The sequence below is a fragment of the Staurois parvus genome, unplaced genomic scaffold, assembly GCF_062004578.1.
Source record: "Staurois parvus isolate SC_StPar_1 unplaced genomic scaffold, SC_StPar_1.0 ptg000463l, whole genome shotgun sequence".
NCBI lineage: Eukaryota > Metazoa > Chordata > Amphibia > Anura > Ranidae > Staurois > Staurois parvus.
Window position 1 is genome coordinate 1,099,613 of NW_028318259.1, and position 22,967 is coordinate 1,122,579.

General features: G+C 45.6%; 1 protein-coding gene across 4 annotated transcripts in view; it reads left to right on the plus strand.

Annotated features, from left to right (window-relative positions):
- MINK1 (misshapen like kinase 1) overlaps positions 1-22,967 on the plus strand; it is a 277,145-nt gene that overhangs the window by 179,885 nt on the left and 74,293 nt on the right. For 2 of the 4 annotated variants that reach the window (XM_089688956.1, XM_089688957.1), the window contains exons 12-15: positions 1,777-1,846; positions 13,554-13,758; positions 13,922-14,029; positions 20,089-20,175. In XM_089688956.1, coding sequence (XP_089545082.1) covers positions 1,777-1,846; positions 13,554-13,758; positions 13,922-14,029; positions 20,089-20,175 — 470 coding nt within the window. The remainder of the gene's footprint in view (positions 1-1,776; positions 1,847-13,553; positions 13,759-13,921; positions 14,030-20,088; positions 20,176-22,967) is intronic. The other 2 variants (XM_089688959.1, XM_089688958.1) reach the window with 1 other exon arrangement.

The following is a 22,967-nucleotide window of genomic DNA, read 5'->3' on the forward strand; positions in this document are numbered from 1 at the left end:
ATACCGCTCAGGCAAACAATCCAGATCAATCCACGACAGGTGCAGGCTCTGGCTCGCCACCACACACGATGCAACAGGAAGAAGGGTCAGCCGCACACCGGAGGATAGATGAATATAGTGTGTATTTATTGATCCATAGGACACACAAAACACCAGGACATGAATACCGGACTTGTTAACTAGTTTCACATGATCTCCTGCTTAATCATAACAAAGAAAACAACAAAAGTGCCGTCTTATATATAGGTATTAGTTAATAAAGAACACCCATCCTAATCGGCACTCCTGAATCCTGAGAGTACGCCTACTAATACATTGTAACAAGACGTATAAAACCATTGTATCAAAAGTAGTGATCTCAAAGAACAACAAAAAAGGAAGAAAAGAAAAATGAAGTAAAATAAAAAGATAAACAAAAAAAAACAAAAACATAAAAATGGATATAAATAATTGTGAAAAAATAATTATGAAAAAATTACAAATGAAAAATAAAATCACAAACACAGGTAAAAGTGAGTAAATATCCCAAGAAGATATGGGCTAAGAAGCCACATTAGTAAATGATCAAAATATAAATATATGCAAAAAAATGCATGGAAAAAAAAAAAAAAACACAAAAAATGCATGTCTACTTAGGATACACGTTAACAAGTTCTGTATTCATGTCCTGGTGGTTTGTGTGTCCTATGGATCAATAAATACACACTATATTCATCTATCCTCCGGTGTGCGGCTGGCCCTTCTTCCTGTTACTTGCATGTGATTGCTGCATGGGGATGCCTTCCACAGCCAATCATTGGGAACCCCCACTTGATGTCTCGTTTGTGACTGGTGTCGGGTGCATTTGCAGGTGTGAATGCACCCTAATGCCTCTGAACCCAGTCTTCACTCTCTTGCAGAGCTGCATGTGATGCTAGAATGTTCAGCATGTGACATTTCTTGGTGTGTTGGATGCCTGCGTCTCCCCAGTGCCTGCTGTGGTTGTACCCACAGTTCCTAGTCACTAGTGTGTCCTTTTTGAGCTACAGGATCACTTCAGTGATATCACAGTGGTTCAGTAAGAGGGGGGACAGGCACCCAACTCATCCAGATATGTCTGATGCAGAATTTTGGCACATGTATATTTCAGTGCCTTGTTTGTTTAACCCCTTGGTGCTGGCGCCTTCCAGCCCTTTAAGGGTTTCAGAAGCCGGGAGGCAGGGTGGGGTTTTAGGGTCATGATCGGGAAAGGTCCCGATCGAAAGAGGAGATTGGAACCTTTCCGTGAGTACCGGACATGTGTGCTCAGAGCGCACGCTCTCAGCACATATGTTTTTCCAAATTGCACACAAATGTGCGGCCGCTTGGCATCTAGGCCCAGACACCGGGAGGCCGCACATTTTTAGGCTACATTCACACTAACTTTGTCGGCAGGCGTTTGGGAAGTGTTTTAACACTTCTCAAACGCCTATGAAAATTCTGCACATGGCAGCACACAGTGCTGTTCACGCTGAAGCGTTAGCGTCGCGGCAAAACTGAAGCCTCAATGTAACAACAGTGTATCTTCAAGAAATACAGGCTGGTCCAGGAGTTTCCCTAGCTTGTGACTGGACATTGTAAGAGAAGCAGCACACTTACCTCTATGTACTGTGCGTGTTTTTCTGTACAGGCTGGGTTAAGTTGTGTAGGAGTTTCGTATCACTGCAATGTTCTGGGATCCTAAATGACAGCTGAGCCTGTAATGTCTGTGTTTTGTTTGCTCTTTTGGCCTGCATTATGCTTTACTTTCTGTTACAGATGAGACCGAGTACGAATACAGTGGTAGTGAGGATGAGGAGGAGAATCACGGTGAGGAGGGAGAGCCCAGGTAAGAGATAGGGAATGATGCATTGCACTTTTCTTTGTACACAGTACAGTGACCAGCTGCACCTTTACCGACATTTTCTTTTTCGTACATCACAGGACACAGAGCAGGCTATTCATGACTATGTGGATTATTTGCCACCTATAGGTGAATGGGCAGTGGCCGACCAATCACAAAGGAGGTCCTCCCCTATATAACCCCTCCTACACAGGAAGTACTTCAGTTTTTTCACCAGTGTCTGTAAGGTGGATGGTCACTGAAAGTGTTGCTTGTGCTCCGGGAGCGTACCTAAGGTCTAGTACGGTTCCTTCAAGAATCGTGGATTTTAATCAGATCCATTTAGAAGACTGTGAGCCAAAATCAATGGTACCCAAGCCTCACTGGATAAGGAGAAGAATCCTGGGGGTTTTACCTGTAATTCAGCCTTACGACAATGGACCCCGCATAGATGGAACCCTGTGCAGTTTTAAATCTTTCCATTGGGGTGCTATACGGGCCCAAGGCAGTGGCCCCACATTATGGGTACCAGGTTCTTGAAGGTCTGTATGACAATGCCCACCATGATGGGCGAAGGGTGGTGCCTGGCAGAAGTCAGGGACCTGCAGCGAGACTGGTAAAATATATATTTTTTTCCCTCTCTGTAAAAAAACAAAAAAAAACTAAAGCTCAAATGTGGAGGGAAAAGGAGAGGTATTATTGTTTGGCCAGTTTCCAACAGGGGAAATGCTCACCGCATTTTAGCCCGGGACATGCTTGCCTGTTGTTTCTGTTGGGGCCAGTACAGGAAGCATTCTGGTCCCTAGGAGTGCAGCTGGCCATCAGCCGTGGGGTGCGTGCACGGCGGGGTGTGCAAGCATTTGGAGCCGCCTTTGGTGGCCCATGAGATCAGCTATTTGCATCGTGTTTTCTTCAGCACACTACTTGCGGTTTGTGTTTACTATTGGAGGCGCACAGGTTTTTTACGCTATCTGGAGTAATGTCTTCCAGAATGCGGAGTGGGGGAGGCACAGCAGGAAGGGGCACTAATATGCCACCGCCATGTCCTGAGGAACCTAGCCGAATGTCTGCTGTAATATCTTCTCCTGAGAGGCCAGAAGTGACTGGGCAGTCTGAGCCGCTGCATCTGACATTGTGGCTGCTACTTGGGCTGCTGCCTCACCATATGTAACCAAGGATGATCTTGCTTCAGCCTTAGCGGGTTTAGAGGATAAGATCGCTGGGATGATTGCATCGGTTTCTCAGGGGACTAAGAAGCAGGAGAGATCCCCCATCACTGGAGCAGGAATGGGTGGAACCTGAGGAAGAACTGGAGGAAGGTCAGGCGGTAGAGTCTTTGTCTGAGGGGCCACAGCCTGAGGAGAAGCAGGAGGTCTCTGCCTCCCATACTCAGAGGATATTATTCCAGAACCTCACTGGAGGATTCAGGCTACCTCCAATAGAAACCTCTGAGGTTACTACTACTTCTCTGTTCTCTTTGAAGCCTCCACAGGGTACTCAGGCCAGTTCATCCTCTTCAGGAGCAAATTATGTATGCTGACTGGGATCACCCAGACATGGTTTTTGTTGCACCAAAGAGGTTTTCTTTCTTCTTACCCCATGGAAGAGAAGTTTAAGAAATGGGGTATGCCTGTAGTGGATGCAGCTGTTTCATCCCTGAATTAGTCTTTAACATATCCTGTGGACAATGTCCAGGTCTTCAAAGATCCAACGGATAAGAAAATGGAGTCTCTCCTTAAGGTCTCCTTCTCCCTTCAGCCAGCAGTGGCAGCTATTGGCATTTGCCAGAGTCTCTGACAGTGTCAAACGACTGCTGGGAAGACCTTCGGTGCAGGGGGAATACTCTGCTGAGGAATTGGAGGTTGTTCCACGTGCTTTGTTTTGCGGTTGATGCTCTTAGGGATTCAATTCAGCAAATTTCTTGCTTGGCCCTCTTATCAGTACACATGCGCAGGGTTTTGTGGCTAAACAGTCGGTCGGCAGTACTGCCATGCAAAAACTTATTGGCAGGTTTTCCCTTTCATGGGGAGCAGCTGTTTGGGGAAGATTTGGACAAATACATCCAAAAGATTTCAGGGGGAAAGAGTTCTCTTCTACCCTTTTAAAAGGAGATCCAAGCACTCTTCTTTTACAGTGTCAGGGCTTCGGTTGCTGGCCCCTCATTTACCAGGCAGTCATTTCGCCGCATACAGGTCCCAGCTTCCAGGGGTAGAACGCAGAATCAAAACCCAAGGAGGCCCTCGGTATAAAAGCCATCCAAGGCAGATCCAAAGTCCGACTCCTTATGAAGGTCGCCCCCTCTTGTTCGAGTGGGGGGAAGGCTTTTTAATTTTATTGCTGCCTAGAGGGTTCTAAGTCAAGACAAGTGGCTCATTGCCACGATTTCTCTGGGGTACAGACTAGAAATTTGGGTCTACCCCCCTGGTTTCTAACATCAAATGTACCGATGAATCCAGAGAAGGGAAGAGCTTTGTTATAGGCACTCGATTGCTTGTTGTCTTTGGGTGATCACAGAAGGTTCCAGCAGACAAAATAATTTCAGGGGTTTTATTCAAACCTGTTCACAGTCCCAAAGCCAAATGGGGATGTAAGGCCCATTTTGGACCTCAAGGGGCTAAATCAGTTTCTAAATGTCTGGTCTTTTCGTATGGAATCGGTTCGGTCAGTGGTGGCCTACAGGATGGAGATTTTTTTTAACGTCCATAGACATCAAGGACACATACCTGCATGTACCGATATTCATTCCTCACCAAACATTTCTGTGATTTGCAGTAGGGGCTCAGCATTTCCAGTTCATAGCACTACTGTTTGGGCAGGCCACGGTTCCCAGAGTTTTCACAGAAATTCTTGTTCTGGTGTTGGGGCTGCTCAGAACTTAGTCATAGGCTATCTAGATAATCTGTTGCTCAGAGGTCAGTCTGTGCCAGGTCTGAAGCAAGATGTGGTCCTTACAATGCAGATCCTGGAACAGCTGGGCTGGGTGCTCAACTTCAAGAAGTCAGCCCTGAAGCCAGTACAGAGCCTGGAGTATTTGGGGATGGTCCTCGACACGGTTCAGGCAAAGGTATTTCTACCTCCAGGGAAACGTTGCGCCCTGAGGAATGAAGTTTGCAGGTTAAAAGCCAAGAGGTATCCTTCAGTTCGCCTCTGTATGAGGTTGCTGGGGAAGATGGTGTCCTTGTTTGAGGCTATTCCCCATGCCCAATTCCACTCCATACCACTGCAAAGGAACATTCTGACTATTTGAAACAAGAAGATTCCGGCCCTGGATTACTGTATGTGTTTGTCTCCAGGGGTACTACGAAGCCTGAATTGGTGGTTGATGACTCTAAATTTGGAGAGGGGGAGATCCTTTCGGACAGTGGTGTAGAAATTGGTAACCACCGAGGTTACCAGGTGGTTACCAGGTTGGGGGCTGTCCTGAAGGAGGCCATAGTACAGGGAACGTGGCTTCCACAGGAAATGGTTCTACCCATCAATGTTCTGAAACTTCGGGGAGTGAGGCTGGCTCTGAGGTATTGGACATCCAGGCTTCAGGGTTGGCCTGTAAGGATTCTGTACGACAATGCCACAGCAATGTCATACAATTGTGTTCAAAATAATAGCAGTCAGACATCACTAACCGGATCAATCACTGTTTTTGGTAGAAATGATATTTCTACATGGAAAATAATTTCCTAGCAGGTGTAGTAGAGTAATAGAAATCCAACAGACCCAACAGTCATGACATGCATGCTGCTGATTCTGTGTAATTGAATCACTAATTGAAAGGGGCATGTTCACAATAATAGCAGTGTGGAGTTCTATTAGTGAGGTCATTCATTCTTTGATAAACAGGTGGCAATTATTGCCCTTATTTAGGGAAGGAAGGCAGCAAATGTTGTACATGCTGGTTACAGTGCATTTCTCTCTGAAATTCTGAGGAAAATGGGTCATTCCAGACATTGTTCAGAAGAACAGCGTACCTTGATTAAAAAGTTGATTGGAGAGGGGAAAACATATAAAGAAGTGCAGAAAATGATCGGCTGCTCAGCTAAAATGATCGCAAATGCTTTAAAATGGCAACCAAAACCTGAAAGACGTGGAAGAAAGTGAAAAACTACCATTGGAATGGATAGAAGAATAGCCAAAATGGCGCAGACTCAGCCAACAATCAGCTCCAGGAAGATGAAAGAAAGTGTGACGTTCCCTGTGAGGACTGTTACAATTAGAAGACGCCTATGTGAAGCCAAGCTATCTGCAAGAAGCCCCCGCAAAGTCCCACTGCTGGAAAAAAGACATGCTGAAGAGGTTACAATCTGCCAAAGAGCACATTGACCGGCCTAAAGAGAAATGGCACAACATTTTGTGGACTGATGAAAGTAAGATTGTTCTTTTTGGGTCTAGTGGGCGGAGACAGTTTGTCAGACGACCCCCAAACACTGAATTCAAGCCACAGTACACTGTGAAGACAGTGAAGCATGGTGGTGCAAGCATCATGATATGGGGATGTTTCTCATACTACGGTGTTGGGCCTATTTATCGCATACCAGGGATCATGGATCAGTTTGAATACATCAGAATACTTGAAGAGGTCATGCTGCCTTATGCTGAAGAGGAAATGCCCTTGAAATGGGTGTTCCAACAAGACAACGACCCCAAACACACCAGTAAACGTGCAACATTTTGGTTCCAGACCAACAAGATGGACGTTATGGAGTGGCCAGCCCAATCCCCGGATCTTCATCCAATAGAAAACTTGTGGGGTGACATCAAAAATGCCGTTTCTGAGGCAAAACCAAGAAATAGAGAAGAACTGTGGAATGTGGTCCAATCATCCTGGGCTGGAATACCTGATCACAGGGGCCAGAAGTTGGGTGACTCCATGCAACACAGATGTACAGCAGTTCTCAGAAACAGTGCGACTACAACCAAATATTCATGAAGTCATTCAAAGGAAAGCAAAATCTTCAAACATTTCTCAGTTTATATAGTGAATGTTTGAGTTTGTAAAGAAGAATACAAACACTGCTATTTTTTTTTTTTGAACCGTCTAATATTCACTTTTCTTCGATTTTTTTTTTAGAGGAACAACACAAATTTGATCTATTTTTCTTCATGTTTTGATTTGGAATAGAATGTGTCGTGTTCCCAATGCATTTGTGTGGATGGAAATAAAAGCGATTAGAAGGATTTTCAGCTTTATTCACTTTTTTCAACACACTGCTATTATTTTGAACACAACTGTACATCAACCACCAGGGCGATATCAGGAGTCGAGGTGCTCAGAAAGAGGTGAATTACATTCTGACCTGGGCAAAGAGATATGTTTCAATTTTGTCAGCGGTGTTCATTCTGGGGGTGGAAAATTGGCCGGTTTCTGTTACGTAGGATTCGGGAAGTCTATTCCGGTGATACTGATTGCTCCGGCCTGGCCCAGGAGGGCCTGGTACGTGGACATAGTGAAGATGGCAGTAGACGGACCGTGGTCCCTGTCGTGTTGGCCAGACTTGCTGTCTCAAGGTCCTGTATTGCACCCAGCTTTACAGTCCCTAAATTTGATGGCATGCCTATTGAAACCCAGATCCTAAAGGATAGGGGAATATCGGATTCTGTCATCTCCATAATGTTTGTTGCTAGAAAGGTAGTCTCTAGGAACATTTATTACACAACTTGGAAGGCTTACAGTTCCTGGTGTGAGATTCGGAAATGACACCCATGAAGGTAGGTGATTGGTATGATTCTGTCATTTCTTTAAACCAGGTTGGAGAAGAAATTGGTTCATTGGTACCATTAAATGCCAGGTTTCAGCATTAGCTGTTTTTTTCCCCATTGCGTCTCACTCTTTGGTTTGCACTTTTTACAAGCAGTAATGCTTATTGCTCCTCCTGTCAGGTTGCCTTTGTGTCCTTGGGACCTGAACTTGGTTTTGGAGGTTTTTCAAAAAACACAATACGAGCCTATTAGAGAGATTCCACTGGTCCTGCTGACTCGTAAGGTGTTATTTCTAATGGCTATCACTTCATCACGTCTGCAAGAATGGTGTTGGAGCTGGCAGTTCTTTCTTGCAGAGAACTATTTCTGGTTTTGCATCATAAGGTGGTATTGCGACCTCAACCGACTATTTTACCAAAGGTGGTTTCTAGTTTTCATCTCAATCAGGACATCTTTCTGCCTTCATTCTTTCCTAGACTTCAGTCAGAAAGAGAAAGATCTCTGCATAGCTTGGATGTGGTACACGCTGTAAGGGTCCTCTTCAAGGTGACGGCACAGGTCAGGAGGTCAGATTCTCTGTTCGAGCTGCCAGAGGGGCCTAGGAAGGGGCAGGCAGCATTCAAGGCAACTATTTCACATTGAATCCGTCAATGGATCATTCAGCTTCCTGAGGACACCACAAGGCGAAACATGTAGAGGCTGCTTACGGTCGTTCTATATCTGTCCAAATCCCTACGACGGTTCAGGTATTTGGAATGCACACCGAGGTCCAGGAAGTGGAACCGGCGCTGTACAGACGCTGAGTGCTTTGGTGCCGAGATATTAGGCACCACGTTTTGTAAGTGTAAAATTTTTAATACTTCTTATTGCCAAGTCGTAATTAAATACTGCACAGTGAGAGATTCTCTTTGTGGTCCTTGGGTGACATTGATGGAGGGACATCAGGTACAAGGGACAAGTGATGATTGGAAGACAAGTGAGGAACAGCAGTTGGAGAGCATCTGGGGCAAACCGCACTTTATGACCTTGTATTTTAAATAAAGAGGGTCATGGATCTTTGGCGAGTGCATTGTGGTGACAGGGGGGGGGGGGGGGGGGGTGAAGCACTTTGGGAAGATTCGTGGCACAGAAGCAGTATTTCCATATTGGTGTTGGACTGCATGTAGCACTATTTATTGTTTGTTATTTTGGTTCATGGCATTTGGAGATTGAGTGCGGGGTGTCTATGAGGAGTGTAAGTGCCCACTTATACTTTCACAACTAGGAGCACAACTAGGTGCTTTTAACCACCTCCCGTCCGGTGGGAGGTGGCAGTGCAGGGTCGGGTGGCCGTTTTATAAATGGCCTCCCCGCCCCCTACTTGTGCACGCTCTCTGGGAGCGCACAGCACTGCGATCCGGTGCCCACTGTGTCCTCCGGACACAGTGGAACGCTGATCATCGTATGGGACCTCTATGCGAGGTCCCGATCATGTGATCACTGATTGGCCAATCAGTGATCACATGCAGAGTAGTAAGCAAGATGTCACTTCTGCCATCATTGCTTACTACATGTGAAATCTGTTAATAATCACAGAGGTCACATGGTACAAGGCTATTCACAACAGCCTTGTACTTTGTGACAAGCTGTGACCAATCACAGCTCACACGGTAGTTCTCAATGGCTGCAAGAATGCAGCCAGAGAGAAGGATAAATGATTGCTTTTACAGCCTTTATGGGTGTAAAAGCAATGAGTGTAAAAAAAAAAAAAAATCTTCAACGCCCCTCACAAGTAGTACAGTGTCACCATGGTGACACTGTACTGCTAGGGTGATAGTATGTTGAAAAAAAAAAAATAAAAAAATAATATAACAAAAAATAAAATAAAAATGTAAAAAAATTTTAAAAATTATTTTTGGTTATAAACTAATTTGGGTTTTTTTTTTTTTTTACTATTAAGAACGGAATAAATTTTGGCCAAGATTTATGATGAAATATTACTTATTTGCAAAATTTTATAAGAAAAACACTTTTTCTCAAAATGTTTGGACTTTTCATTTACATAGCAAAACAAATAAAAATCCCAGCGGTGAATAAATACCACCAAAATACAGCTTTATCTGTCTCAGAAAAATGCTAAAAAATTCATATGGGTACAGTGTTGCATGACCGCGCAATTGTCATTCAAAATGTGATAGCGCTGAAAGCTGAAAATTGGCCTGGACTGGAAGGGGGTAAAAGTGTCCGGACTGGAAGGGGTTAAAGGGGCAGCTCCCAAAAAAAATTGCAATGCACCTGCTTTTAAAGGGGCAGCTACAAAAATATTGCAACGCACCTATAGGGTGCAGGTGTACATAATGTCTCACCATATTTGTATTTCACTTTTGGTAACGTGAATGGTGTTATGGTTCTGAAACAGGCAGTAATTTAGCTTGGAGGAAAGGCGCCATGTCTGTTTTTATTTTTATTTGGTTCATGGTATTTGGAGAGGTGTAAGCGCCCACTTATAGTTTCACTTTTACAATTGATCATTCAAGCCTAAGCTTTGAAAGGCAAAGTCCTACCTTTTCGGGAGAAGGCACACTCTTATTTTATTTATTTATTTCAGGTCCTTATATAGTGCCATCAATTTACACAGCACTTTACATATATATTGTACATTCACATCAGTCCCTAACCCTCAAGGGGCGTACAATCTAAGGTCCCTAATCCTCAAGGAACGTACAATCTAAGGTCCCTAACCCTCAAGGGGCGTACAATCTAAGGTCCCTAACCCTCAAGGGGCGTACAATCTAAGGTCCCTAACCCTCAAGGGGCGTACAATCTAAGGTCCCTAATTCACATTCATACATACACATACTAGGGACAATTTAGACAGGAGCCAATTCACCTACCAGCATGTCTTTGGAGTGTGGGGGCATCTTGGGCAATCCGCCATCGGGCGTCAGAGGCTCAAGTATTCAAGGCCGCTACATGGTCTTTGGTTCACACATTAACAAGGTTCTACCAGGTGGATGTCAAAGCCGCAGAGGAATCTGCCTTTGGTCGCAGTATATTACCTATTGCTCAGTAGGTCCTGAGGGATTATTAAAGGTGGCTATCATGGTGTCACCCTCCCCTCAAATTTCTTTATTGCTTTGAGACATCCCACATAGTCATGAATAGCCTGCTCTGTGTCCTATGATGTACAATAAAGGAAACTGGATTTTTTTCTACATACTTACCTGTAAAATCCATTTCTTGGAGTACATCACAGTACACAGAAGTCCCGCCCCTCTTTCTGGAATTTCATTGCTTGCTACAAATACTACTTCCTGTGTAGGAGGGGTTATATAGGTGAGGACCTCCTCTCTGATTGGTCGGTCATTGTCCATTCACCTATAAGTGTCGTATAACCCACATAGTCATGAATAGCCTGCTCTGTGTCCTATGATGTACAATAAAGGAAACTGGATTTTTTTCTACATACTTACCTGTAAAATCCATTTCTTGAAAAACATCACAGGACACAAGTCCCGCCCCTCTTTCTGGAATTTCATTGCTTGCTACAAATACTACTTCCTGTGTAGGAGGAGTTATATAGGGGAGGGCCTCCTCTCTGATTGGTCGGTCAGTGTCCATTCACCTATATTCCTCTGGAACTCACTACCCCAATCCATCAGACTGTCACATACACTCCTCACCTTTAGGCGCACCCTGAAAACCCATCTCTTCAGAGAGGCCTACCCCGCCCTCACCTAACTGCTGACCTCCTCCGCTCTCCCCACCACTCCATCCCCTACAGCTATTTTCTCCTGTACCACTCTCCCCTCCCTCCTAGATTGTAAGCTCCAAGGAGCAGGGCCCTCGAACCCCTCGTATATCTCATTGTATTGTTACTGTGCTGTCTCGTGTACTGTCTCCCATTGTAATGTACAACGCTGAGCAAATTGTTGGCGCTATATAAATACTGCGTAATGATAATACGTGTCGTATAACCCACATAGTCATGAATAGCCTGCTCTGTGTCCTGTGATGTACTCCAAGAAATGGATTTTACAGATAAGTATGTAGGAAAAATACAGTTTTTTTTCTTTGAGACTATATCAGTGCAGACTGCTGCAGAACTAGAAATGATTCCTAATATTCACTTCTGATGTGAATTTAAAGTGATCCTGTACTTTTGGCTATGAGATAACATGTGACTCCCCTCCCATGTGGAATTGAGGAGAGTGCCCTGTGCAAGCTCTAAGCAGAATGGCATGTTCGGGACACGCTTGGCAGACATAGATGCTCACATAGACATACATGGGTCTCTCATACAACAATCCACACCCACCTTAGAAATTCCTCTTCACGTTTAAACACAAGGATGCTTGAAAGTGGGGAAAAGTTGACTTGGAGGTGGAAGGGACTTCCATTGACAGCAGACTAAATAAATAGCTTCTTATGTCTAAGCACAGTGTTAGGGCTTTGTTCACTTCTAGCATGTTGTGAATTCCTATACAAGTCTATAGGAGGACAAAACCCGCTTAAACACATGCCGCCCAGCCACCGCCTATAAACGGCGGCAGGGCGGCGCTTGTAGGCAAAACAACGTTTTAAAACGGACCTCCGCAAAACAGGTAGGGGGCGCGCATGAGGCGCGCGCCCGCCCTACCTGTCCCGCGGGTGTCAGCCGCCGGGTCACGGCTGGTTTTTACCGGCCGTTTTCCCGCGATGAGCTGTTATCACTGACACAGAGCAGAGCTGCATTGTTCACACAGCCTGCTCTGTGACAGTTCGCCGACAAGCTGCAGAGGGAGAGAAGAATTTCTCTCCCTCGATCAGCTCCCCCCCCCCCCCCCCCCCCCGCCCTGTCCAGTACACACCCCCCGCCCCCTAGTAAAACACTCCCCTTACACAGTAAACTCTAAATATGTTAACCCCTTCCTCCCCAGTGACATTAGTACAGTATCAGTGTTTTTTTTTCACTGATCACTGTATTGGTGTCACTGGGGATGTCAGTGACCCCAAGTCAGTTCCCCCCCCAGTGTCAAAATGTCCGCCACAGTCCCGCCATAAGTCACTGATCGCCACCATAAGTCGCTGATCGCCGCCATTATTAGTATAAAAAAAATTAAAAATCCCAGTATCTTTCCCGCCATTTGTAAACGCTATAACTTTCACGTAAACCAATTAATTTACACGTATTGGGTTTTTTTTTTAGCAAAGACATGTTGCAGAATGTATTTTGGCAGAAATTTATGACTAAATTTGATTTTTGCATTTTTTTTTACTGGACATGTTTTATAGCAAAAAGTCCAAAATATTGTTTTTTTTTCCTCAAAATTGTCAGCCTTTTTTTTTATAGTGCAAAAAATAAAAACCGTACAGGCGATCAAATACCACCGAAATAAAGCTCTATTTGTGGGAAAAAAAAGGATGTAAATTTCATTTATGTACCGTATTGCATGACCGCGCAATTGTCTGTTAAACTAGCACAGCGCTGTATAGCAGAAAAATGGCGTAAATTGCAGTATCTATCCCATAGTTTGTAGACGCTATAACTTCCACACAAAGCAATCAATATACACTTATTGGGATTTTTTTTACTAAAAACATGGAGCAGAATACATTTTGGCCTAAATTTATAACCAACTTTGAGATTTACTATATATTTTTTATAGCTGAAAAGTAAAAAATATTGTTTTTCTTCAAAATTTTTGGTCTTTTTTTGTTTATAGCGTGAAAAATAAAGAGCGCACAGGTGATCAAATTACACCAAAAGAAAGCTCTATTTGTGTGAAAAAAGGACGTAAATTTCGTTTAGGTGCAGCATTGCATGACCGCGCAATTATCAGTTGAATTAGTGCAGCGCCGAGTAGCAAAAAGAGGCGTGGTCATTAAGGGGGGTAAATCCTCAGGAGGGCGAGTGGTTAAATCAGGTCAGGGGGAGGTCAAATGCATCTGAATTCTGAATGATCTCAGAAACATCTCATACTGCTGTAAAACTGCCATCAAGGAAGGCCTTTATAATGATATTATGTACTGTGAGTGTGTTGTCATTTGGTTCCGTCAGTTCTATCATGAACGTGCCTGGAGAGTCCACACTAAGGCGTGAGTTCCTCCGGCTACAACAAGAGAACAAGAGCAATTCAGAAGCCCTGAAACAGCAGCAGATGGGCCCACAGCACCGCGATTCAGAGGCGCATATCAAGCAACTTCTTCATGAGCGCCAGAGACGTATCGAAGAGCAAAAAGAGGAGCGCCGGCGTGTGGAAGAGGTAAGATTATTGATCATTTAGGGTCTCGTGGCCTCTGGGGATCACAGCTCTTTCATTTAAATACATTTAGAATGTTTCCCTGATAGGTCATAGGGTTAACCTGATCACAGGAGATGAGTAAATTATTGCTTGAATGTTAACATGTCTACCTTTTATTTTCCAGCAACAGCGGCGGGAGAGGGAGCAGAGGAAGCAGCAAGAAAAGGAACAACAGAGGAGGCGGGATGACCTGCGACGGGAGGAGGAGAGACGGATGGCCGAGAGGGAGCAAGTAAGTACACGCATCTGCAGATCTGTGTCACAGTAGCTAACCGGAATGTCTAACACCAGAGGCATAGAAAATACTCATTTCTACTAATTATTAACTGCATTTATGTAAACACTTCTCTGCAGCATGCAAACATATCTTTCCTGTCACTGCACCTTACTGTAAGACTGGGCACGCCTCTCCTGTCACTGCAAGAGTGGGCACGCCTCTCCTGTCACTGCAAGAGTGAGCACGCCTCTCCTGTCACTGCAAGAGTGGGCACGCCTCTCCTGTCACTGCAAGAGTGGGCACGCCTCTCCTGTCACTGCAAGAGTGAGCACGCCTCTCCTGTCACTGCAAGAGTGAGCACGCCTCTCCTGTCACTGCAAGAGTGAGCACGCCTCTCCTGTCACTGCAAGAGTGAGCACGCCTCTCCTGTCACTGCAAGAGTGAGCACGCCTCTCCTGTCACTGCAAGAGTGAGCACGCCTCGCCTGTCACTGCAAGAGTGGGCACGCCTCTCCTGTCACTGCAAGAGTGGGCACGCCTCTCCTGTCACTACAAGAGTAAGCACGCCTCTCCTGTCACTGCAAGAGTGGGCACGCCTCTCCTGTCACTACAAGAGTGGGCACGCCTCTCCTGTCACTGCAAGAGTGGGCACCCTCTCCTGTCGCTGCAAGAGTGGGCACCCTCTCCTGTCGCTGCAAGAGTGGACACCCTCTCCTGTCGCTGCAAGAGTAGGCACCCTCTCCTGTCGCTGCAAGAGTGGGCACCCTCTCCTGTCGCTGCAAGAGTGGGCACCCTCTCCTGTCGCTGCAAGAGTGGGCACCCTCTCCTGTCGCTGCAAGAGTGGGCGCGCCTCTCCTGTCGCTGCAAGAGTGGGCGCGCCTCTCCTGTCGCTGCAAGAGTGGGCGCGCCTCTCCTGTCGCTGCAAGAGTGGGCGCGCCTCTCCTGTCGCTGCAAGAGTGGGCGCGCCTCTCCTGTCGCTGCAAGAGTGGGCGCGCCTCTCCTGTCGCTGCAAGAGTGGGCGCGCCTCTCCTGTCGCTGCAAGAGTGGGCGCGCCTCTCCTGTCGCTGCAAGAGTGGGCGCGCCTCTCCTGTCGCTGCAAGAGTGGGCGCGCCTCTCCTGTCCCTGTAAGAGTGGGCGCGCCTCTCCTGTCCCTGCAAGAGTGGGCGCGCCTCTCCTGCCCCTGCAAGAGTGGGCGCGCCTCTCCTGTCCCTGCAAGAGTGGGCGCGCCTCTCCTGCCGCTGCAAGAGTGGGCGCGCCTCTCCTGCCGCTGCAAGAGTGGGCGCGCCTCTCCTGCCGCTGCAAGAGTGGGCGCGCCTCTCCTGCCGCTGCAAGAGTGGGCGGGCCTCTCCTGCCGCTGCAAGAGTGGGCGCGTCTCTCCTGTCGCTGCACTCCTGTCACGGCCAGAGGGGGCACGGCACGCCTCCCCTGTCACGGCACGACTGGACACACACCTCTTGCCATTGCAGCTATGCACATGCATCTCCTGTCACTGCACCTTACTGAAAGACTGGAAACACCTCTTTTGTGACTGTACCTCACTGCCAGACTGGACTCATGCCTCTAGTCAGTGTCTTACTTTCAGACTGCACACAGCTCTCCTGTCATTTCAAGACTGGATAGTTGCTGCACATTACTGCAAGTCTAGACATAGGTTTCCAGTCACTGCACCTTACTACAACATTGAGCCTACCTCTCTTGTGACTTAAAGGATAAGTTCACCTTTTAGACAAAAATAATAAATGCACATTTTTTTGCAGGTAAAAAAATGTGCATTTATTATTTTGGTCTACAGGAGCCTGGAAAGAATTGCACGAGCAATCAGTAGATCTCTGATGCCATGCAGGTCTCCTGCAGACCTGTCAGAATATCTGCTTGCTGTACGGGATGTACAAGCGAGGAGATATTCTGACAGGAAGCTTCAATCAACATTGAAAAGTACAAGCCCACAGCCACTAAGGCTGCCAGTACTTGCAGTTCATTTATTCACAGAAGAATGGGAATGAGTGACACGGCCGTGTGGGCGGAGCCCCTCATGACCACGCTGTTTTCAAATTTGACAGATAATGCCGGGGAGACTTCTCCCTGTACTATCTGTCAGAGGGAGGGGTGGGGGGCTGTGACTATGGGAACATGTTACATGTTCCTAAAAACGGGTGGAACATGTTCCCAAAAGGTGAACTTATCCTCTAATTGCAAAACTGAACACATCAGAATTGTTATTGCACTTCACTACAAGCCTAGACAATGGTCACAGCTCTCCTTTAACTGCATCACTACAACATACATCTCCTGCAAGTGCCTTTCCCTGTCAGACTTCTCTGAAATGTCACTTTGCCATAGACAGACCGCTCCTGTAATTGTAATTCACTGCATGACTACATATGCCTGTCCTGTCATTTCACAGAAATATTGGACACACCTCAACTGTCACTGCAGCTCACTACAAGACTGAATACCGCTCAAAATATACTAAAATATTTTGTCCCAGCTTCTAATTTTCTTTTCTTTGTGATTTTTCAGTGTTTCCTGCCTGTGTTACCCTGCAATGAATGTGACTGATTTGTGTGGGTCTTCTGTGTGTGTAACATGGACAGGATGATTCCTCTCGTCCTCCATGTTGTGCATGTTACTGTTGTATGGAGTCTGCCATGTTGTTGGTGTAGGAAAGGGAATGCTCTTCGTGTCTAATGTGGGATTGTTCCCCTCTGAGCTGGTCACTGTGTTCGTCTTCCCAGCTTGTTCTTTTCTGATTTGTTTTATTGTTCATTGTGGGACACAGCACCATGAAATGTACTTGCTGTCAGCAAGGGGATTGACACGAAGAAACTTGATGGTTCCCACAGTGAGAAGCAGTGGTCAGGTTTTTGTTACTATTTGTAGGAGAGAGACTTTTTTTTTTTTCAAATTATCAATTATGCAAATCTGCTAAATCTTTGTGTGTCATTGGCAATAGATGAAGGGGTTAGACCCCCAAAAGAGTGTCCTGAAAAAATGACCTGCTAATAAAAGTATCACAGACAGTACTCCGTTATGTTACTAGAACATACAAAGGCATTTTAGATGATTGGTAACCGTTTTGAGAAGAACCCTTTTTTGTTCTGGTATATCTGTGCCCTTGTATACAAAGCCAGCTCCATAAATACATAAATACATGGTCTGATGGGTTTGGTGTGGAGGAACACTAGTGGCCTCCACGGAGAACTGACCTCAACCATAATGATCACTTTTAGGATGTATTGGAACTCAGATTGGGAGCCGGCGTCGTTACCTGACATCACAGCTTCTCTTCCAGCTGAATGGCACAAATTCCCACAGGCACTCTAAAGTCTTAGAGAAAGCCTTCCCAGAAGAGTGGAGACTGTTATGGCCACAAAGGGGAGGCCAGCTCCATCTTAACAGTCATGGTTTTAGAATGGGCTGTCCACCATGCTTATATAGCTGTGATGGCCCAGTTTCCTCAAACTTTTGGCCATATAGTGCACAGAAAGAAAGTGCAGCGCTAAAAAAATATAAATACGTACTAATACTGGTGTAAAACATATTCAAATCATAGTCCAAAGTAAAAATCAAGCTAAATCACAAATCCATAAAATTATATCAGAATATATTAAAATGAATAAAACTGGTGACAGTTTGTGGCAGGGGATAGGCACAGGAGTTGATAGTGACTTCACGTTCCATTGACGAGGTGATAAATAGTAAAAATACACACTCACCAGATGCGTATATTTCATTACGCATATAATCAATATAACCAGAGGTCCCCCTCATGGGATGGGATAGATGAGCTGGGCCGTCTTAACGGGCTCTCCTCCCTCTTGGCGTAAAACATATTCAAATCATAGTCCAAAGTAAAAATCAAGCTAAATCACAAATCCATAAAATGATAATATCAAAATATATTAAAATGAATAAAACTGGTGACAGTTTGTGGCAGGGGATAGGCACAGGAGTTGATAGTGACTTCACGTTCCATTGACGAGGTGATAAATAGTAAAAATACACACTCACCAGATGCGTATATTTCATTACGCATATAATCAATATAACCAGAGGTCCCCCTCATAGGATGGATGAGCTGGGCCGTCTTAACGGACTCTCCTCCCTCTTGGTATTGGGCAGCCAAACGGTCGTCTCCCTTGCTATAAATCACCGGGTGTCACCGTGGAAGTCTCTTAGGTAAATGGGCAGGATAACTCACACTGGAACTGGGGTCCTCCTCTACATTGGTGGGCTGATGTCAGCAAATGGGAATGGCTCCTGTGCCATGAGGTGTGGGCTCTAGGAATGAACGTTGTCTCACAGAGAAGTCAACAAAAAGTAGCCCATGGTGTAGTATTTTTAAAAGGATTTATTATTCCACGTGGATTGGAAACATTCAATAAAATCAGAGTATACAAACAAAAGTACACTGACCGTGTAAAGTGAAAGGTAGCCACCGGACCTATGTTAGGAACCGGTGGCTGGACATCACGACGTTATGGCCCCTTTGTGCGCCTGACCTTTTATCATGCCTACAATATGTACCTTCATCTGAGGAGGAGGGGGTGAACTGCTTGGAGGATGGCGAATTGCTTCTTTTGCTGAGTGAGTAGCCTATATATACCCCTTGTGGTCCATTATTCATTTTCTCCTCGGAGTATTTATTATACAGGCTGTGAAATGGCATGGCCTTGGTAGTAAGTTGGGTTTTAAAAGTCTAGTCCTAAGAACCAAGTACTGAGGCAATGATTGTACGAGAAGAGCATACATTCCTCCATTTTCTGCTTGGTTCCCAAATGGGTTAAGGTAGGTTGGGGTTATGGTGAGTTACCATAGAAATGTGGAAGACTGATAGCAGAAACAGACCAAGTCTTTCTTGATAGGTTTTTGGGGAGGTCATAGTAAAAGTATAAAAGCCTGACCATGTGGTCCATCGAGTCTACCTTCGTATTCTTGAGCTTAGCTTCATACTGTCCTCCTAAACCCCATTAACGCCTTAATTTGAAAGTTTCAGTCACGTTTCTGGTTTTTTCCTCAAGGCACTATAGGAGTGATTTGCTTTTTGTAGCATTAAAGTGATTGCAAAGCTTGGGAATCATTTTCATCAGAATAACAAACATGTTATACTTACCTGCTCTGTGCAATGGCTTTGCACAGAGCAGCCCAGATCCTCCTCTTCTTATGGTAGGCACTGATGCGGGCTCACTCCTGAGCCAGGCTGTTTGCATCTCTTCAGACACACAACCCTGCTCAGCCAAGCCTGTGAGCCAGGAGAGGGGAGAGGAGCTTCCACAGAAATGCACAGCGCTGGACAGAGATTGAGCTCAGGTGAGTATTTAAAGGGGCAGTGGGGGGAGCTGCATGTAAAAGGTCTTTTACCTGAACGCAGAGACATTACATGTTTGTGGGGTTTTCTTTTAACTAATAAACATGTCCTGCTCGCCTGCTGTGTGCAGTGGTTTTGCATGGAGAAACCTCAATCCTCCTTTCTTGGCTCCTCCTCTTCAGCCAGTGTCCCCACAACAAGCCGCTTGCTTTTGGGGCACTGGTGCATGCTCGCTCCTGAGCCTCTGCTTTCTGCATCCATAAGACACATAGAGCCGTGGCTTGGCCCCGCCATTCATAGAATGCATGAAGGTAAGAAAAAACCTTCAGCCTTACAAGCACTTTAAGAAGGCTAGGTCAAATGTGATCTTTGTCAGTCAATTTAGTCCTTACAAGGGTGGAGCACTTTGCTCCTATTTTGGGGTAAGAAAACAAAATGCCCATAAAAGTGGCGCCTTTAGCATTGCAACATTGATATTTGGAGCTCACTGTTGCATGAGTCTATGTAAGTGGTTTGGGGTCTTACACCAACATTCATAAACACAAAGCACCAGAAACAGACCTCTCCGAAGCCAGCAAGTCCCACCATCATCTGTGGTTACCGTCAATCCCTCTGCAGGCAAAGAGTGTCTCTTATGATGCTGTGTCCCCCAGTGAACTCAAGGAGAAAAGGGTTTTATGGTGAGTACAAAAAAAAAAAAAAAAAAAAAAAAGCAGATTTCTCCCATCTTGTCTTTCGGCTATCTCTGCCTCTCTCTCATCCTCTAGGAATATATCAGACACAAGTTAGAGGAAGAACAGAGACAGTTAGAGATTCTCCAGCAGCAGCTTCTGCAGGAACAGGCCCTCTTACTGGTAAATGATCAGTTCGTTCCTCTTGCCTTTTACAGTGCGGCCCCTCTTCACGTTGTCATAGGTTACATTTATTCCTGTAGCTATAGCACCAGCCTCCCCCCCCCACCCGCCACAGCTGAGCCATGCCATCATACAGCTCCGCCATATTGCCCAGCTATGTCATTGGCTATTCTACTTACAAGTTCTGCACCAGCAGGGGGGCTCTTCCTCAGTTAAACTTTGTTCTTCATTTCTTCCATAGCTTCAGAATCCGAAAAAAATATTGGCAGTTTGGTGAAAACAGAAACATTTAGGCGGGGGGGGGGGGTGTCAAGAATCATTGGTAAGGAAAAATAGTTTCACCTGTTGATCAAGAGTCAAAATTCATTAGGAAATAGATCACGAGGTGAAAAAACAGGAGACGTAACTAAAATAGCTTCAGATTTGTATAAACCAGGGAAGGAAGTGCAAATAAAAACAGCGGCAACATTTTGACTTTTTTTTTCATTTTTAAATTTGATTCAAAATATTGTAAAAGAGAAGAATGGCTGAAGATTTTTTTTTTTTTTTGGCCATACTTCTTTTGTGGGAATGCATTTTTTTGTATAACTCCAAGGAAAACGTAAGCGATAAAGAACACAGGGAACCCCAAGTCCTACATAGATGGTAAGGTCAATTATAGGTCATGGGAGTCTTCTGATGTCATCCCAAAAACAGGTCTTCCATCAGGAGCCCGGTAATGCACAGGGCTTGCTGCCCTCTTCGGATAGCTGAAAAAGTCAACGCACCGGCCTTTGTGCATTACCATGAAAAACATTTAATAAATGAAAAAGGTTCCCAATATACTCACTAAAGGAAGTGTATACAGGCGCATAGAACACATCCAGTTGCGGTACTCAGGGGATGCTTTCTAGCCTGGAGCAAGGCTAGCTCGTTTCAAGCACAGTACCCTCTTTATCAGATCTAATCAATGTACATTAAACACATTAAATATATAGTAATCCTAAAAGTAAAAGCAGAAAACAAACTCCACCTACCACCCTGTAAGGCCAGGACACATCACGTTAACCCCTGTAGAGCAGCGTACAAAGCAAACTGCTAGAAATGTTCTTTTGTTCTCATGTGACCCAGATTCAGCTGATAGCAGGTTGTTGCCCACTCTCCGCTGCACCAGATATGGGAAGGATCCCGACGATATAGTTGGGATCCACTTCACTGCTTGATTGACAGCTGACCTCACCTTTCAGTATGTGGCTGAAAATGGAAGCCAGCCACACCTGCCCCCTCCCTAGCCCAGTGCTCCAGGAGAAAGAGAGGAGGAGAGTGGTGACTGACAGTCACTGCTCTTCACTCAGTACTGACCAAGAACTGAGCGATCAGTTCCCAACCTACCACCCTGTAAGGCCAGGGCACATCACGTTAACCCCTGTAGAGCAGCATACAGAGCAAACTGTTAGAAATGTTCTTTTGTTCTCATGTGACCCAGATTCAGCTGATAGCAGGCTGTTGCCCACTCTCAGCTGCTGGGGCAGAGCTGCACCAGATATGGGAAGGATCCCGACGATATTGTTGGGATCCACTTCACTGCTTGATTGACAGCTGACCTCACCTTTCAGTATGTGGCTGAAAATGAAAGCCAGCCACACCTGCCCCCTCCCTAGCCCAGTGCTCCAGGAGAAAGAGAGGAGGAGAGTGGTGACTGACAGTCACTGCTCTTCACTCAGTACTGACCAAGAACTGAGCGATCAGTTTTCCACCTACCACCCTGTAAGGCCAGGGCACATCACGTTAACCCCTGTAGAGCAGCATACAGGGCAAACTGTTAGAAATGTTCTTTTGTTCTCATGTGACCCAGATTCAGCTGATAGCAGGCTGTTGCCCACTCTCAGCTGCTGGGGCAGAGTTGCACCAGACATGGGAAGGGTCCCCAACGATATTGTTGGGATCCACTTTGTTTCTTGATTGACAGCTGACCTCCCCTTTCAGTATGTGGCTGAAAGTGGAAGCCAGCCTCACCTGCCCCCTCCCTAGCCCAGCGCTCCAGGAGAGATAGAGGAGAAGAGTGGTGACTGACAGTCACTGCTCTTCACTCAGAACTGACCGAGAACTGAGCAATCAGTCGTTATGTGATCAGTCCTCAGTCTTAGAACCGATGTGGGACAGCTGCAGCATCACACGTATGCTGCAGCTTTGAGGTGAGTATGTATGGCCATTATATTTAAAGCCCGTACTTCTCCTTTAAGACAGGGGAATTGCTAAAAGGTCACTCAGGAAATCATCATGTGAGCATTTCTTTCTGCATCATTGTATGTAATTGGAGGGTTATTCCTCCGCAGGGGCTTGATCCAAGACGCCCTGCGCTCACAGGATGTCCTCAGACTTTCCTAAATGTAGGACTAGGCCCCACCAATTACTCTTTCGTTATCCATGAAGCCTGACCAATAGGATCATTGTCTTTGGACACAGGAATGGCAGTTGATGCAGCTTAGCTTAGTTACAGAAAGTCCAACACAATTTACAAAGTTGCACAAATCAGAAGGGGGGACAGAGAAGGGTTTTTGCCTAATTAAGGTATTAACAGGCTTCGTGTGATGCACATTCTTAGGTCAGAACTAAATGGCTTTTTGGGCAGCAATTTCATTTTAGAAGGTTAAGATGATCAACAGGTTCACTTTAAAGAGCTGCTGCAGGTATGAAATGCAGACGCCCAGAGGTGCATATACCCGCAGAAGCCTCCTTTGATGGCCTCACTGACCAGTAGTAGAAGGCAGTATAGGAATGGGCAGATTTAGGCAGTAAGGTACTGAAGCTTT